The 19603-nt window shown below is 37.6% G+C and overlaps 1 protein-coding gene across 3 annotated transcripts in view; it reads right to left on the minus strand.

Annotated features, from left to right (window-relative positions):
- Positions 1 to 18628, minus strand: part of OLFM3 (olfactomedin 3) — a 66674-nt gene extending 48046 nt beyond the window's left edge. Inside the window, exons 1-4 of one of the 3 annotated variants that reach the window (XM_027868274.1) lie at positions 18522 to 18628; positions 13697 to 13722; positions 12694 to 12709; positions 5343 to 5478 (exon numbers count right to left, since the gene is read on the minus strand). In XM_027868274.1, coding sequence (XP_027724075.1) covers positions 5343 to 5478; positions 12694 to 12709; positions 13697 to 13722; positions 18522 to 18628 — 285 coding nt within the window. Of the gene's footprint in view, positions 1 to 5342; positions 5497 to 12693; positions 12710 to 13696; positions 13723 to 14754; positions 14805 to 18499 lie in introns of those variants that run through there. The other 2 variants (XM_027868275.1, XM_027868276.1) reach the window with 2 other exon arrangements.
- Positions 18629 to 19603: the final 975 nt, after the last annotated feature.

A 19603-nucleotide genomic window follows, 5' to 3' on the forward strand; every position in this document is an offset into this window, starting at 1 on the left:
TCCTTTCCTTTCCTTTCCTTTCCTTTCCTTTCCTTTCCTTTCCTTTCATTCCCTTTCCCTTTCCTTTCCCTTTCCCTTTCCTTTCCCTTTCCCTTTCCCTTTCCCTTTCCCTTTCCCTTTCCCTTTCCCTTTCCCTTTCCTTTCTGTACCTCAGATAACTCCCTAGGACTTATCTACCTGTATGGACACAGACAAGTCACTTAACTCCTCTAGAAGTCAGTTTCCTCATCGAGGAGATTAGACTAGATGGTCTTTAATGTCACTTCCAACTCCAATCTGATATCCTATGATCACTAAGTCAAAGATGGATTGCATTTTGTTGGAAGGACTTCTTATAGCAGGCATTTAAATCTCCATGCTGATGAAATCACAGAATCTTCTCATATTTTTGCAATCAAAATAACAACAGCGACGTATCCTGCTTAGCAGGAACATGGCAAAATTGAATACAGGAGGAATTCAGCTGAAATGCCCAACTGTTTAAGCAAAGTAGTATAAATTAACATGTTTAGGCAGGGCATGACTAATAGTTGAGGTTGATGTCTAAGTGGACAAAATGCTTTTCCACAAGGTGCCCCTGGGTATTTGTTGATGGGGACATAGTACTAGAGTAGATACGCAATAGACCTGACTCTGAATGATGTTACTTATGTTCCTTACTTAGAAAAAGAAATAAAATAGATAGTTCTACCAGAAAAGTTAAAAAAAAATGTGAATATGGAGGGACATCAAAGTTTACCCAGTTACACTGGGGTGACTCTGCTTTATACTTGCTGCAGCTGGGGATCTAATGTGTTCTAGAATAATCTGAAAAGTGTTCCTCCTGATTATTTGCTATATCACCATGAGAATTATATCCCCAATTGCTAATTTTAATGTGCTTGGCCAATTGAACCTATACTGTTGTAATGAGATTTATTGGATTTGTTGAGTAATAAAAACAAAAGTACAACTCTACTAAAAGCTGACGTTTGTAGGGGCTTTAAAATTTGCAAAGTGCTTTAAACACAAATAAGCATCCTTAACTGCTTTGTAAGCATTTAGCAAGTTATGTTCAGTGTCAGTACTTTTCAAAGGCTTTTTAAGGTTTTGTAGATTTAAATAGTTTGGAATCTCAACTTCTTGCATAGAGCCACAGGTCTACAACTGCAAAGATCTATAGAGACTATCTAGTCCAAACCCTTCATTTTACAGATAAAGAAACTGAGTCCCAGAGGGCTTAGACTTGTCCAAGGTCACACAAGGAGTAAGTATCAGAGTTAAGTTATTAAGTCGTATCTTCTGCCTCCAAATCCATTGCTCTTTTCACTAAACTGCATTGCCTCTTATGGGATATGGCATAGAGTGTGCAAGACAAAGTGATGTTGTCATTCTCAGAAAGAAGGATAAGTTCCCTCTGTAGCCCTTGCCAATTTGGTATCATTTTTAGAGAGAAGGAGGGTTTATGAAGTGGCGATGTTGGGGTGTCAAGGAGTAGGAAGGCTGCAGGGATATTTTTCAGGTATCATGGAAGGCTCTCAGTTTGTGAATAATGTAGAGACAAAGACAATTCAGTGTGGCTGTGAAGATGAGGGGAGAATGCATTGATTGGTGGGTTACAGAAGAGTCAATGTTGAAGAAGAGTAACTAGGGGTAGGGTATTGAGTTATGGCAGAGGACTGGTCTTCATTATCTTTTTGGAGTGTGGTGGAATAATTGATATTGGTATTTGTTAGACCTTGTCTTATTGTGATAATAAAAAAACAGGACTATAAGATCCAGTTCTAGTACTACCTTTCTTACTTGTATCAGCTGAAATTGCCCCTAGTTTATTCTATAGAGTAGTGTATCACCACTTGCAACATTAGGTATTTGTAACTTGAGCAACCTAATGCTAAGGGCACCTAATTTTGGGCAAGGTCTATAGATAATAGAAGAAGTACAAGGTTATAGTATATTTTGGCACCAAGGTACTTCATCCCTCATTCTCTCCTTCTGTCAAACTCCCAGGTTTCTTGTGGTACTCCAAAGTTTTGGAGGATATAATTTGGAAACCAATAAACTAGATTATGGACACCAACTTGACACAGACATGTTATTGTCCCTGGATTCAGATGCAAGTAGTTTACCAGAGCATTCAATCCTTGAAGAATGGAGAGAGAGTGAGTACTTTTCCATTGCTATGCAAAAAATGGTGTAGATTTGTATTGTGTAGTGTCACAGTGCAGAACTGAGGCCACAAGGTAGAACTATAAGCAACCATCATGTGATGGGAAGAGTTTGGGATTTGGAATTAGAAGAAATGGTAAAACAAGAAGACTTGGGTTTGAACCCTACAACTACTCTGAACAAGTCATGTAACCTCTCTGAGACTTTTCCCCCTCATCTGTTAAGTGAGGGAATAGGATTAAAGGGGCTCAAAATTCTACTTCTATGCTTCTATAAAATTCTTGGGAAGTAGATTTTTGCTCATTGTGAAGAAGTCTTTAACAATTACAAATGTTCCCAACTGAAAATAGAGTTTTGGAAGTATTGAGCATTCTGCATGGGAAGTGTTCAAGAAAACATGGGATGACTATCTGTCAATGATATTTTAGAGGTTATTCTTGCATTGGGTAGTAGGTAGGACTCAATGACTATTTTTTAGTATTTTCCAATTATGTGATCCTTAAAGGGGAAGCTAGATGGAATAGTAGATTGAATACTGAACTTGGAGTAAGGAAGATGAGTTGAAATCCTGCCTCAAACACTAATTGTTGTTGTTGATCAGATCTTTTCAATCTTGTCCAGCCACTTCCTTCTTCGGCTCATTTTACAAATGAGGAAACCAAGGTTAAGTGATTTGCCTATGGTTACAATGATAGTAGGTATCTGAGGCCAGATTTGAACTCAGCAAGTTGTGTCTTCCTAACTCCAGGCCTTGTACTCTATCCACTGTGCCACCTAGCTGCTCCAGACACTTATTAGCTCTGTCTATTTGGGTAAATTACTTAACCTCTTTGTGCTTCAGTTTCTTTCTCTGTAAAATGGGGCAAATAATAGCACATACCTCCCAAAGTTGTTATGAGGCTCAACTGAAATGATTTTATATATATATATATATATACACACACATACACACATATATGCATATATATAGATCTATAACTAATAATTTACACATATATAATCATATATATACATATATGCATATATACATACCTATATATATATATAAAATCAGTTCACAAACCTTTTAAAAATTCAGAGAAAAATTGACTTTAGTTGTTATAACTTTACTGAAAAGCTTCCTATTTCCCAACAAAGTACAGGAAAATGATTATACTTTCATCTAGTAGGAAAAGAAATAATCTAAAATGGTCTGAACTTGACTTTTAGGACTCTAGGATTCAAGGTGTTTCCAGACATTGCTTTGCTTGATTCTTCCACTCCTAAAGTTACCTTTGAAGTCCATGATGGTCATTGTCACACAACCTGTTTGGGTCAGTGAAGCCACGTGATGTTAAATGACTTCATGCCAATGACTTAATGAAGATCATATCCTCCAAAGCCACAGAGTATTTATCTTTTTGATATTCCCCTGAGTATTCAAAATTCATACACCTGTTTTTTTTTGATCACCTACTGTTCTGCTCTATCCAAAGCCTAAGGCAGTATAAACTATTAAAAAGGTGAAAATGTTTAGTACAAATCCTTGTCTTAATAATTAAAAGACTCTTTCACTTTTTCTCTTAGCACAAAGAACCTTTGATAAGATTTTTTTAATCTGTAGAGGGAAATAAATCAAGGGTTCAAGGGTGTTTTGGCATCTAATTGTTATGGTTCTGGTTTAAGGAAATTACACGAAGGGGAAGACTATTGACTGAAATTGAAGCGTTCTAATGTTCAAAGGAATGACTTAGAGGAAGATGGTAAATACTTGGAATTATTCATTATCTTCCAAATAGCTTGCATACTGAAGCCCATAATTTTATCTCCCTTGCTGGGCTGTTAATATGATTCAAAAGAATAAGCTCAAGGGACTCACTGATCTGAGGCTAAGGCTGAATTTCTGGACTTGGAGCTCACTCTCCTCCCCTCCTTTTTTTTTGAAGGAACAACTGCTTGGATATTTAGACATAAGGTAAAGTCATTTCTATTAAGGAAAAGAGTTTGGAGGCAGAGAAAGGAGAAATGGATGTGATTACCCTCTTGGAGCAAGGAGCTTGAATAGCATTTTCATTTAATTTTACTCTAAAGGAGCAAACTGCACTGTTTGTGAAGGAGATCCAAACTCAGCAGTGAATGTTAACAGAGAACCAACTTTTCTTGTTCATCTTGGACATGAGGAACTCAGGTTTGCAGGAAAGGCAGAGGAACACCCAGAGTTATTATTAGACATTCTGGTACCCAGAACAAGTGATATGAAAGGAACCCTAACATGACCTTTAAAAATTTTATTTTCCATTTTTATTACTATCTTTAATTTTTTATATACAATATGACCTGTCCCTGTCCCACTCAGAGAGTGATTGCTTATGACAAAAATTAAAAAAGGAAAAGAAAAAAAACATTTCAGCAAAACTAACCAAGCCCAACAGTAAGTGCAGTATTCCATAGCCATAGTTCACCTCCCTCTGAAAAGAAGTTAGGCTCCTTATGATAGCTCTTCTATAGGCTTTGGCTTACTCATCAAGTGACCCTTTAAGAAAGGGGAAGGGAAGGGGAGAGGTCTTGTCTAAGGAGACTTGAAACTCAAGACATAAAGCATTTTGGAAGAAAAAATCCTAGGGCACTGGTCTTGTGGTTGATAGACTGTAGTGCACCAGAGCTGCTACTGGGGAGGCCTCGGAGCAGGGAGAAGGAGATTAGGCAAGGTCTAGAAGAGCCTCAGCTGGGGTGAGGCCTCTGGGAGAAAGAAGTGAAACTTGACAGCTTTCTACTTTTTATTTTACTTTTATTTACTTCTCTAGGTAACTGTTGTCTCCTCGCTCCCTAGCTTCCCTCTATCACACTGGATATGTTTGACCCTGGGTAAGTTATTTAACCTGAAATTGCCTCAGGCTACTCCCTAAGACCCTAAGACCATAAGTTGCTGAGAAAGTGTTGATATTAATTGGTGAGGAAGCTCCTTCTGACACTAAGAAATTATAGGTTTAGTTAAAAATAAATGTGTGTGTGTGTGTGTGTGTGTGAGTGTGTGTGTGTACAATTTAGAGAGAGAGAGAATAGCAGAGAAAAGAGAAGGGAAGGGGGAAGGAAAGGGAGAAGGAGAGAGCAATCGGTTGTTTCTGTCTGCTGAAGGCCTGCATCCTCTAAATTTTGGCACCTCTGATGAAAAGTTCTGTTTGCTCCACCCTAGTTAAAGATTCAAATATACCTACCTTTTCTAGCAGTTGTCGAAGTTGCCTGCTTTTTGCATCCCGGGAACACAGGTTCTGTTCTGGTGCAACCACTGTGCAAATGCATCGTCCGTCAGGATCTTGGGCTGAACTATAAACTTGCCACCCTTCTTTTGGGCTAATCTGAGTCTGGGAAAACCAAGGACAAGCACAAGAAACACAGAACTCAGTTGAGAGGATAAAGAGAGGACAAAGGTTCCAAAGAGTAATCAAAGCCTAAATTGCCATTCTTTGTATCAGGCAGAATTGGTATAACAACTTTGTCAAGAGCTCAGAAACATTTTGCTCCGAACATAAGTCGCTCAAAGTTTGGATTTTCCCTTTTGAACTTAGAATTGCCATTTAACATAGTACACACTGTTTATTGATCCTAGAGAATTCCCTAGTGATTTTTGTCGTATCTTTGATACTTCAATGAATTTTTGGAAGCTTCTGACAAAAGAAGTCTCTAAAACTTGCTGAATCAAACAAGCCCATACACCATCAGTACCTTTACACAAGATTTGTCAGCCAAGATTTTTCAAAGCATATAGCAATTAATAGCAATTATTTTCTGAGTCGTGTAAATGTATGAAATACCCTACAGTCCTCACATCTTTGCCTAGAGCTTCCAGTTCCAATGAAAGTGTGTTTTGTTTTGTCTTGTCTTGATTTTCCTCCTTAAGCTAGATAGACAGCACCGGCTGAGAATCTGGGATCACCTGGGTTTTTGTTACATCAATGAAATCACAGGCCTACTTCCTATCGATCTCCTCTGTTTTTGTCTTACCTTCATTTACCGATTTATGCCTTTCCCCTCCTCTTCCCAGGGAACTAAGCTTTATAACAAAGAGTAAAAAAAGAAAGGGGGTGGCAAGATAGTTGATCAAAAATAATGAACACATCAATCTTGTCTGATAGTATATTCGATATTTGCTTCAGTAACTCCCCATTGCCAACAAACAAAGTCCAAAATCCTTGCCTTTCTGTTCATAGCTCCTCCACAACTTAGCTCTATATAACTTTCCACTTCTTTTATTTTCTACTAACCCCATAAAGAACCCCCATGTATTAAATACCAAACTGGTATACTCATTGTTCCTATGTGCATCGCTTTCTCTGGACTTCAGCTAACGATCTTTCTTGTTTTTAAAATGCCTCCCTAACCTTTAGCTGCCCTCCTTTCCTCATTTGAATCCTTACTTTTTTTGAAGGCTCAGCTCAAGTCCCTCCTGCCCCAGGAAGCCTTACTTAATCACCCAGTCCTCAATTTCTCTCGTATTTATTGGCTGTACCACTCATTTGGCCCTTGTACTAACTTGTATTCAAACATTTAATCAATAAGCATTAAGCCCATAGAGCAGATGATGTAATGAAAAAGTGAACTGGTTCTTGACCTCAGTGAGCTTATATTATAATGAGACAAAAACATGTGCATATATAAGTACAGACAGAATATATACAGAAAATGAATAGTAGGTAGTTTGAGAGGGAAGGCACTAGAAGCTGGAGGATCAGGGAAAACTTCATGTGAAAGAGAACACTTGAATTGAGCATTGAAGGGCACTAGGAGTTACAAGAAGAGGAAGCGAAGAGGAATAGAATCCCAGGCATGGAGGACAGAAAGAAGATGGAGTACTGTGTGTAAGGAACAAGTGGGCCAATATGCATAGACTGTAGAATTTGTGGGGAGAGTAATATGGAGGAAAATACTGATCCTTTTATATAAATGGCTAATCTTCCATAATGTAGTTGTAAATCCCTTAAAGGATAGGGGCCTAGCTTACACCTTATTGTTTCTGGAATACACAGCCCTATTCCTTAGGCATGATTGAGGAATAAGATTGTATCCCATGTACTTAGTCCACACCTTTCATCATCATAGATGGGTACCTTAAAATATTTATTGAATTGAATTTGTTCAGTTGATGATGATGATGATGACAATGACATTCTGATGTTAGATACCCTAGTGGAGTATGTGAATAGTCATTTTATTCAACATGTGGTCACTTTCATGTATTGGCTTACCTAGGGTCCTAGTTAATATTATAGGGGTTTTTTTTGTTATTTGTTTTTGACTCTGGACTCACAGTTAAAGTAGAACTTTATTTCTTCCTGAACTTAAATATAAAATGATGCCTTATGTTACTAATTCTTTAAGAGTAAAAATATTATGCTTTCATAGTCCATAAAATCTATGACAGTGATGTTTGCATGACAACTTTTTGGTGTTGATATGTGTGTGTGGGAAGATGGAAATTTCTTCCACCCAGCTCTGGAGCCTTTCAATTTTTTTTTGGTGGGGTGTGTGTGGGGTGGGGTAGTGGTGGTAGAAATTGACATACCCTGAAATAATATCCTTATAATTCTAAAAACCTAATTTTTTCACTCAAAAAACAAAACAAAGCAACATCAACAACAAAACCAAAAAGCCTCAGACAGCCATCTGTGTATTTCAAGTATATAGTTGTTTGGGATTGTGAAGACTCAACATCTAGATGACATTTCACTTTTCATTTGGATGTTTTGGTTTCCAATGGACATAGCCACTATTTCTGTGCCTTTCTCATGTAGTCCTAAAACACACAGTCATTTGGACATAATGGATGGATGGATGATAAAATGAACATAATGTTGAGTTACCTCCAACTGGAAAAAAATGCATTATTTTACTTTTGCATCTGTCTGAGTTTCTCCCTTTTTGCCTCTTGGAGGAGAACCCATTTAAATGATTTGAATATATTATAAGTTAAGCACTCATGCTGACTAGCTATTATAGAGACATATAAAGGCTATATTTCTGTTTTCATAAATTTTAATGAATTCCATTTGTTATATGAGGCAGTTTGAGAAAGTAGAAAGGGTAATAGACAGAAAGTATGGTTCCAAATTCTAGTTTCACCATTTCTAGCTTTGTGATCTTGGTTTAAAAAATCCATCATAGCCTTAAAATTAGAATTTAGGTTATCTAGCTCTCAGCTTATTATAACAATCAGATTACACAGCCAGTTCATTTGTTTATTTATTATTTGCCTACTGGGCATATAGAATAACTTTGTCACCACATATACATATCAACTATTATGATTATTATATTATGATGCATGTCAGAGCAATATAAACCACACACAAATATTGGGCTCAGTTTATAGAATCACAGAACCATTGTTGGAAAGGAACCTCAGAGGTCATTTGGTCTATTTTTTACTTAAAGCATGAATCACCTGCTCAATATTACCAGCAAATGGTTATCAACCTTCCTCTTGATATCCAGTGACAGGAAATGCACCATCTTTTGAGGTAGCCCATTCCATTTTTTGATAGCTCTAATTGTTAGAAAACATCCCCTTATATTTAGTCAATACTTGCCTCTCAGTAATTACCACACACTGATCCCAGTTTTTGCCTTCTGGGACCAAGAAGAACAGGTTTAATATCTCACATAAGTCAAGCCATGACAATAAATGCTTATCAAGCATGTGTTATGTGCCAGGCACTGTGCTAAGCACTAATCACCTTGCAAACATTATTTTATCACTTTTAGTTCTAGTTTCATCTTAAAATCTATAATATGTAAACTGTTCTCTATAGTGTCAAAGGCCATGAGCCAGAAATTGTTAAAAGACTTTTTCTTATTTTCAAATTATGGACTCAGTAATAGTATATCCAGACATATAATGAAATTATCACACAGATGTAATTAACATATCTATAGATTAAGATGTACAAATACATACATATATGTATCTATATGTAGATACATATATATAACATATAAATACACACACAAATAAGCATCTTCTCTACTGATAAAGAAGCCTAATCTTATAATTCTTTCCCACCTTGTTTTTCATGATCAATTTTCTATTGCTTAATTTAAAGAGAGAGAAAAGGATATGAAAAAATAGTCACACTGTAGGCATAAAACTGGTTTTATAGTGTAGTTTCAATAGGGTAATTGAAAAAATGTCTCAGTAGAAATACATTTACTTCTGTAAATGTATATTAATATAGTCTACTGAGGCAAACATAGGAATGATCATTTTTCTTTGAATAAAAAAACATATTAAGAGCTTACTATGTGCTAAGTATGGTGTACCTTTGGATACAGACACAAAAAAGACAGATAATGCACTCAAGGAGATTAGATTATAATAGGAAAAGTGGAAGAGTGGCTAGGAAAAGCAGTTTTAGTCTGAGGAACACCGGAATTGTGAGTTGATATATAGGGCAGTAAATTGATATTCACTTTCTAGAAGCAATGATACTATTGATTTCTTTATTGTTTCAAGAGCAAGAAAAAATGGCTCATATGCAACAGGAAACAGATGTCAAGGTGGCCTGGAGGGCTGACTGGAGTGAATGTGAAGGTGGAGCATCTTCTGGAGCCTAGGGCCTCCTTGTATGTAGAGTACGCTAAGTAGACTAGCATATACTCAGTCAAGGCAGTTGGGTCTTAGGAAGGGATCTTCAAAGATGAATGAGAACAGAAGCATGGATTCTGGAGGTACAGGATACAGAGGTTTGGTATATAGGGCATTAGCTCATGGAGGGTAAAGAAGAACAGCAGGAGCACTTAGATGATAATATGGCCTGAGTATATGGCTATGTGCCTGATAGCAATATGAGGGTGTGGATAGCTTTCCCTATGATTAGATAAAATATTTCAAAAACCTCAGAAACAATTACCAGTTATGTGAATAGATTTTTTTTTGTGAGGAGGGGATAAGAATCACCTAATTATAAAAATACTGGTGAGTCCACTTTGCAACCATGAATGCCAATGCTCACTTGCCAAGTTTTATTTCCTTTAGCACATGGCATATTATCCCAAGGGAAAATGGCAGTCTCTCTTGAGATTTGAGGGTAATTAGAAAAGTGAAAGGTAAACAATGTTCACATTCATTAATAATTCTCTCAAGTGTCTGCTGAAGAAAGTAATGACCTCATTGGTTCTTCCAAATATCCAACTGTAAAAAGTAATTAGTGAAAGCAATGGCCCTTCCTCTAGTTAGGTGAATGATCTAAACCAGGTGCCTGCAAATTATGGTCCCCCTGGCAATTGTTTGCCAATCTCTAGTCTGGACTAGACCATTAAAAGAAATCCTTTCTACCAAGGGAAAAAAAAAAAACTGAGAGAGACAAAAGTAGTAGGAAAGAAAGTACCTGACAATGCTGTGGTCTTTGCGGAAGGGATAGGACTAGGAGTCACCAATAAATAATGCCACTTTTATGACTATATCTAGCCTCCGTTCTTAGAATACTTCTATACTGAAGAGGGGAAAATTAAATGAAATCCTGACAAGACTCCTGCTTCAAAGACTTATTCCACGGCTTTTGAAGAGCTAGTAAAATTCTAAGCTCAACTCAGTTTATTCGGCAAAAACAGTTTACATTCTGATGTCAACAAAACTGAAGACAAGACCTGTCACTCTCTTAGGCATTCTCCAAGTGTTTGAGAACTTTTATCATCTGTAAGTGATGCAATCTAATAGTAGTATCTGTACTTATGAGGAGCTGGGCACTGTTATCTTCACATATACCTAATCTTTGTTACTGCTGATTCTGCTCGCCTTGAACTTGTGTATTAATTAGAAGACCCACTGAACTATTTAGTAGTTTTTAATATTAAGAAACTCATGAAATACTTAAAGGAGATCTAAACAGAATTAAAATGATATTTTTAACAATTGGATTTTGGGTTTGGATTCCTTGCTTGCAGCTTAATTGTAAAGCTATACTACTCTTTTCTTAGCTGTAGTTGCCTCATAGTAACTTAGAGGGTCAACTGACACTTGGCCTATAGCACCCCAGAAGGTGAAGTAGATGAGTTCAAGAGAGCTTGTCAAGGCAGTGGTGACTGTAGCAAGCAGAGAAATCAGAAATATGTTCAATATGTGTTCATAAACATACTACTATATACATATACGTTGTTGCTGTTATGTGCTCTGCAATTCTGAGCGGTCCTATCAGGAGTTGGTGCAGCCACGATGAATCATTCAGTCCTTTAGTTGACTTCAGACTTAACACTTCTTCAAAAAAGCACTTTTAACAGGACTATTTCCTTTAATATATATATATTTTTTTGGTGAGGTAATCGGAGCTAAGTGACTTGCCTAGGGTCATACAGCTGGTGAGTATCATGTGTCTGAGGCCAGATTTGAACTCGGGTTCTCCTGACTTCAGGGCCAGTGCTCTATCCATTGTGCCATCTAACTGCCCCTCCTTTAATATTTTACTGAGCTGCTTGCTTCCTCTTCCTCATAATTCTGAGATTCCCCCTGCCTCCATCTCTTATATTTCTCATTTCAGCGTACCAGTATGCCTTTTGGTCTGGACAATTTGTAGCCTGATTAATCTGGCAATGGTAGCTTGGCAAACCTGGGAAATTAGGAAAGATATTAATAATGGATATTAAACATAGGTTTACAAAGAACATTACATGCATCATGTCACTTGATCATCACAACTGTGTAAGTCTGATATTATGCATATCATTACTTCTATTTTACAAATGACAAAACTGAGACCAAGAGAGATTAAGTGACTAACCAAGGATCATACAGCTATGAAGTCTTTGAGGCAGGATTTGAAGTTGTTCTTCCTGACTTTAAGTCTAACAAACTATCCGTTGCCCTATACAGAAATCTTTTCAAAAAGAAAAAATAGAACAGTCCAGAATATAGATTCTTTTCTTCCTTCTAGATAATGCAGACTATGACTCCTTGGTCTTCTTGGGCAGCTAGGTGGCACAGTAGATAAAGCACTTGACTTGGAATCAGAAAGACAGCTTCCTGAATTCAAATTTGGCCCTCAGATACTTACTAGCTGTGTGACTCTGGGCAAGTCACTTAACCCTGTTTGCCTCAATTCCTCATCTGTAAAACAAGCTGGAGAAGGAAATGGCAAAGCACTTCAGTATCTTTGCCAAGAAAAAACTCAAAATGGGGTCACAAAGAAGTGGGCATGATTGAAATGATACAACAACAGCAATCTTGTGCTTCTTGGCTTACATGAGATGTTTACACCTCTCTTGGGTTTATCTGCGGCCCAACAATGCTAAAGGCATACATGACCATGGCCTGGGTATTGCCTTCTTCATTTCCAGGTGACCCAGCCATGGGAACTCAAGGACTTACCTGAGTAGTGCCAAACTCAAATAGAAACGGAAGCCACTACTTCATACAAAAGGAGCCCTGAATTATACATATTGGCTTAGTTTTAAAATGTACCATTATATAATTTTAATTGTATTTTTATTAATTTTATTCAATATTTCCCAATGACATTTTATTTTAATTTGGCCTGGGTCTGTGGGCCGCATGCGATCCATGGGCTGTGTTTTTGACACTTCTGCCTTATATCAACTTATCTGGGCCATGGCCTACCCAAGGCTGGTCATTAGCAGAGAGCAAACTACTTGCTCCTTGTTCACTGAAACCACTCATGGAGCCAGTAGGAGACCAAACTTTCCTCAGCCTTATTCTTACTCAAGTTCACTTTGTTAAGGAACAATTTATTCTAAGAGGATGTAATGAATCAGTGTGGAGTAGTAGAGAGTATGGTGGCTTTGGAATCTGCCAGGACTTAGTTTCAAATTTTGTCTCAGGTCTTTGCAACATATGTGACTATTAAGCTGTGTTAGCTTTGGTTTTCTTTATGTAAGACATAGATACATGTAATACCTGACTTACACAGAGGTGAGAACCAAGTGAAATGATGTTATGTAAATCATACAATAAATACCACTTATCTGTCAATCAGGATGTTTTGCTATTTAATTGCTTCTTAGGGCAGAACACAAGAGCCAGAACCGGTGTAATATAAAGAGCTCTGGAATTGTAGGTTTAAAGAGTTGGCAGGCTTAGTGATCTACAACTCTTTCTATTTATAAATCAAGAAACTGAAGCCCAGAGAGGTCAGGAGACTTCCTGTCTTCTTTTTGTCTTCTTTTTTTCTTTGTTTTTGGACCACTTCAACATTAATGAGAATATGTGTATTTATCACATACTTTAATAATAACCATTTACATTTGCCTGGTCTTTTATGCTTTACAAACATTTTAAAAAATTAATTTAATTTTGTCCTCAAAACAGCTTTGAGGGGAATGAGGTATCTACTCCTAGCTCTGTGACCTTGGACAAGACATACCTTATGTGGGTTTGTTTCCTCATCATTAAAGTGAAACAGTTGTCTGGCTAGTACAATGGAAAGATCATGACTCTGGAGGCAGAGGACCTAGCTGAATCAATCACCAACAAGCTCTGGGGATTCATGCGACCTTGGGTAAATCATCTCCTCTCCCTGAGCCTCTGTTTTCTCACCTATAAAATGAGCAGTTTGGACCTGATAACTTTGCAGATCCATTCCAGCCCTGGATCTTTGAACTTCTGACTCAATGATCTCTAATTTGCCTTCCAATTCCTTATAATTAATAATAATTCATATTTATCTCACATTTTCCTCAAACATCTGGATTCAGAGGACCTGGTTCAAAGACCATTTCTGATCCTTACTATCTATTTGACCTTAGGAAGTCTCCTGACCTCTCTGGGCTTCAGTTTCTTGATCTATAAATAGAAGGGGTTGTAGGTCACTGAGCCTGCCAACTCCCGAAACCTACAATTCCAGGGCTCTTTATCTTACACCAGTGCTGACTTTTGTGTTCCTCCCTAAGAAGATACCCAGTGGGGGAGAAAAATGCTACCACCAAATGTACCAAATAAAAACTGAGAGCCTTCCCCCACTAACATCCCTTGCTTCTACCTTCACATGATTTTCCTAATGATTTAGAAAACGAAAGAATTTCACTTTATGTGAAAAAATGGCAAAGATAAGTCTAGTGATTTAGGATTGAAGGACAATCAGTGGGAAAAAATGTGAATGGGGGGATATTTTTCTGGTTGGTTCCTGGGCATCATCAACGATTTTCTACCTGTGAAAGTTGTTAAATTCATTAGAATAGAATTGGTTTGAGGTGAAAAGGGATGAAATTTGTTAAAAAGGGCAAATAAATAGAGCTAGCATCAGGTTTCTCTGAAGACTTTCCTCTCCACGGTGGTATAGCTAGCTTCCTGAAAACAGCTGGCTTCTGCTGAATGTTTGCTCTCTTTTTAATTGCTCTTTGCCGGTTCTTTCTCTGCAAGGAGGCCCCAGCATGGGAGCTGGCACTGAAGCCCCGCCTCGAGAGGAAGTTACTCTGCCTTCTGCTTGATCACAGACCAGTGCTAGAAGGCATAGGAGCTGAAGAATCTTCCTTTCTAACCTTCATCGCACCCCCCCCCAACATAGATGGAATGCTGATGTACCAGAGTGTAAAGATGGAAAGATGAATACCCAGAGCCCATCAGGGGAATAAAATAACCTAGCCAAGTTTTGAAGATGCTGAGAAAATTAAGAGGAAGGGAGGGAGGGAGAGAGAGAGAGGAGAGAGAGGGAGAGAAGAGAAAGATAAAAAGAGAGAGATTGAGAAAGGGGGAAAAGAGGGAGGGAGAGAGATAAAGAGGGAAAAAGAAGAGGGAGAGAGGGAGGGAAAGAAGGAAAAGAGAAAGGGAGAGAAGAGAAACAAAAGGAAGGGGAGATTGAGAAGGGGGAGAAGGAAAGAGGGAGAGAAAAAAGGAAGAAGAGAGGAGAGGAAGTAGAGAGATTGAGAGAGGAGGGAAGAAGAGAGGGAAAATGGGAGAGAGAAGAAGGAGAGAGGGAGAGAAAGAAGGAAGAGAGAAAGGGAGAGAGGAAAAAGGAAGGGAGGGAGAGAGAGAGTTTGAGAGAGGAGGAAGGAGGGGAGAGAGAGAGAGAGAGAGAGAGAGAGACAGAGAGACAGAGACAGAGAGAGAGACAGAGAGAGAGAGAGAGAGAGAGAGACAGAGAGAGAGAGAATTAGAGCATGTACTCTAAAGGATTTTACATCGTACTGGAAGTTTATACCATCTTGACTCTCCCAAAAGTATTTCACCTATTCACATGGCACACTACCTGAAATCCCATGACCACAGAGATTCATCCCTCTGTTATAAGACAATTATCAGAAGGTATTACATATTAAGCTGTTTTCAGTCAGTTCATGTCGGCTGAATGACTATAGGACCACAGGTTAAAAGCAAGAAGCTATCTGTTTGAATGGTCATCTACTCAAAATCCCCAAATCCTTATTTTGTAGATGAGGAAACTAAGGAACAGAGAGATGGAATGACTTGCCCAAGGTTCCATAGGTGTCAGAACCAGGATTTGAACTGGGATGCTATGACTCCTAATCAAGTATAATTTTCACAACACAAACCTGTTTATTATGTGATGAGGAGGTATTTATTTGGGGAGGGATGGGGGAAAAGGAAGGAAGAAATAATTTAATAATTTTGATACACAAGTCACTACAGGAAGACTAACACAACAAGATCATTTGACTTCTGCCTAAGAGGGAGAGTGGGAGGAGACAGTGTCCAGAAGGGGACCACAGAAGATAAACTCTCTAACTTGCAATTTTGTGTAGGTCAACATAGTACAGTGAGTAGAATACTAATCTAGTCAGGAAATCTAGGTTCTGCTATTAACTAACTAGCTGTGGGATCTGAGGTAAGACATCTCATTGTGAGCCTCATTTTTCTGTTTCTCAAATTGAGGGAATTAGACTGTATGATTTCTCAAATTCTCTTCCAACTCCAGCATTCTAATTCCATGACTAGAGATATGAGAAAGATAAATTCCTAAATCCTTTCACCATTTGAATCCAAATATATTTTTTGGATTGGCCAAGATAATCCAACCTGACGGGTGGTGTATTTTCACAAGTGTTGTCAACAGGACACTTTTCTAATTTGGGATACCATCTCCAATTCTGATACTGACTACTGTATAGTGTGCCATGGTGGAAAGACTTTAGAATCAGATGTCCTGGGTCCTCATCCCCACTCCTTAGTTCTAATGTTTTTCCTCTATTAATTATTTCCTATTTATCTTGTATACAGATTGTTTGTACGTAATTGTTTGTTTATTGTCTAGATTGTGAGCTCCTTGAGAGCAGAGTTTGTTTTTTGCCTTTCTTTCTATCTTTAGCACGTAGCAAGGTGCATGGCCCATAGGAGGTGCTTGATAAGCTTATTGATTTGCTGACTGCCTGAATCTCACTTCTACCACACATTACCTGTGTAATGCTGGACAAATCAATTAAGCTTCTTGGCCCTCAGTTTTTTCACGTGCAAAATGAGGAAGTTAGGCTTTGCTGTATGTAAAGTCCCAACTACCACTCAATCCATAATCTTATGATTCATGTGTTATTGGTGTTTCCTGGCTTGAAGGACTGTCATAATTCAAAACTAGTATATGCACAGAAATAATACATTACCTTTAATCATTCAATCCAAAGGTGAACTAATGAAAAATGAGAGAGAAAAAAAATAGCTCCATGATGCTTGCAAATATCCTAGGGGTTCTAGTCAACTAATGATAGTTAATCATTTTTCCTCCCTTTGCGGTTTTACATTTTATCCTTCCTCTTCTATCCCATAGCTAGCCTCCCTGTAACCATCCAAGCAAAATCAAACCAACACCACACACACACACACACACACACACACACACACACACACACACATACACACACACACACACACCTAAGAATTTAGCTGTCAGTTTAAAACAGTGGAAAATATATGGATGATTTTAAGAGTTTACTAAATTATAGACAGCTGGTTAGAAGTAGTTAATTCAGCATTTAATATGTTAATCTTATGAGTAAATGTTTTGGCAATGAAAGAATCTGATTCAGTAAGTTTTAAATTTACTTATCTTGACTACTAAATGTCAGTAGCCTATAACTTAGATCTCTAGTCATTTGGGTCCCAAAACTGTTTTTGGTTCTAGCCTTCCTTACTTCACACTTGTCCATTCGAGAGGTACCTTCTTTTTCTGCCCAACTTGGAACGTACACCTAGCTCTGCTTACCCCAAGTGACCTGAAAGAGAAACTTAAGAGTTCAAGATCCACTAGATACCCAGATCATGCCTCAGACACTGGTGGAATCTGACATATTATGCAATTAGTTTGGTCTGACTACACTCAATTTGTTAATTAAATATTGATTGATAAATTTATCATCATTAAGAGCTGCCATCACATCTTAGAAATCAAAGGCCACTTTTTCTTTAATATTTAACTTTTTCTGACAAACTAGAATGCCAGGTTGGGAACAAAATCCACAAAGCTTTCACTGGTTCTTTAGCCTTCATTTAACAACAGGGAAATTATCTATCCAAAATTTGTGTGTTTGTATGGTTGAGCAGTAGGGGTGGAGGAAGGCTGTATAAGTGATCTGGTTTGAATAAGCTGTGATTTTCATTTTCCTTCTGTAAGATTTACAGTGGAATTAGTTGAACATTAAAGCACATTTTCAAAGTTTTTGCAAGGATGTGGAAAGGGTTATTATACTTTCCCTTTCGTTTTAGGTGAATGGAACCTTCTTGAGATTGTAGATGTAAAGATATTTTTAAAGAGTCAAACATTCATAGATGATGCTCCTAAAAAATGAATCAGCTCTCACTTGTATTATTCTTTAGTCTACTTAAAGGTCTTAAGGACAGACTAAGAATTGCTCAGGTTTTTAGTTATAGTTATTATTATTATTTTTATTTACCATGAGATTGATTAGCTTGAGGTCCTTGCAAAGGAATTCAGACATTTCATCCTGTGAAGAAACTTGATGCAAATAATAAAGCTACATAGAGCAGGAGGTTGAAAAGAAGTCTAAGGTATTTTACTATGCCTCACACTCAAAGAAAACAGCATGTATTAGTTTGATTGAAGAAAAAAATGAAATTAAATAGTAATAAACACTCAGTATTTCTTTAAAAAAGCAAAAAAATAATCATCCAAAATTCCAATCAATATTGTTTAAGCTTTTCATTTGTAAGAATTTAATGAGCCTAGTTTAATATTCTCTTTTACAATAAAAAGCCAGTCGGCATTTGTGTGTGTGTGTGTATGTGTATAAAACTTTAAAGTGGTCACAGAGAAACATGCATAAATAGAGTTATAGTCCAGAAATTATCAGCTAGAAAGCAGACCTGCAAATAGACAACCTCAATCTTTGTGATTTACCACAAATAGCAAAAGAATTGAACAACCAGAAACCCCCTGAGATCTCTAAACGCAGCCGAGTTACTTACTAGAGTGTCTGGCGTGGAAAGCTTGGTGGTGTTCAGTCCCACTAAGGATGGGAGAGTTTGGGACATCCAGTTAGAGATCATGGCCATGGTGCTGAGGACAGCACCCAGCTTCAGCAGTGGAGGACTCATGGCTGTGGAGCTAATGAGTTTTCATAGTGACTGATTATGATCCTGGTGCGGGGCTGGCAGTGAGAGGCGTGACTGCAGCACTCCACATCTCCAGAATGAAAACAGATTCACTTTCCCAGATCTAATCACCCGGGAAAACACGCCCCCTCACCCCCTAGTAGAGTAGACAGCTTCCTCCCTTTCCTAAGAGAAATTTGGCTTGACCACCAAGCCCCTCTTAATATAGGCTGGTAATTATCAACACTTGGGTGGAGGGAGGAGAAAAAAAATCCCCCAAGCTGTACCATATACTCAGTTCCCAGCAACAGAGTGTGTCCACACTGGGGGTTATATGAATATAATCAGCTGCTCTTTACCCTTAAAAATATCCACCTTTGTGGAAGACTGCCAAAGTGCACATTTCATGCTGCAAACTTAATATCTACATTTTGTCTTTGGGGATATAACAAAAAGCTTTTAGGCAGAGCACAAAAACAAAAGCTGAAAAAATATGTAGGGTACAAGGATGTAGATATTATCTATGTATAGATAGATAGTTTTTTATGAGAATGTAAATTTCTTGCAGCCTTTCCTCTTTTTATTTTTGATTGGCAAAGATGAATATAATAAAATTCAATGCTGACTGGTTAATTTTCTAGCTATGTAAATTGTTTATTTCTATAATACTAATAAAAATAATAGCTATGTATAGGTTGCTCTAGAGAATGGTGGCCCCTGATTAAATATACATTTTCTTTGGAAAAGGTGCCCTAAATTGTTTAATTTGTGTAGTGTCAAGTAATTTATGACATTTGAAGTCAATTTCAATTAATCAGGCCCCAAGCATTTATTAAGCACCTACTACATGCCAGGCACAATGGTAAGAGCTGGGACTACAAAGAAATGAAATTCTTTCCTCTCAAGGACCTTATAGTCTATAGGAGGAGATGGTATATGTGTGTATATAAGTATGCACAAAGTATATAAGTATATACA

This window comes from Vombatus ursinus, unplaced genomic scaffold, assembly GCF_900497805.2.
Source record: "Vombatus ursinus unplaced genomic scaffold, bare-nosed wombat genome assembly UNPS02014787.1, whole genome shotgun sequence".
In the NCBI taxonomy this organism is placed as follows: domain Eukaryota; kingdom Metazoa; phylum Chordata; class Mammalia; order Diprotodontia; family Vombatidae; genus Vombatus; species Vombatus ursinus.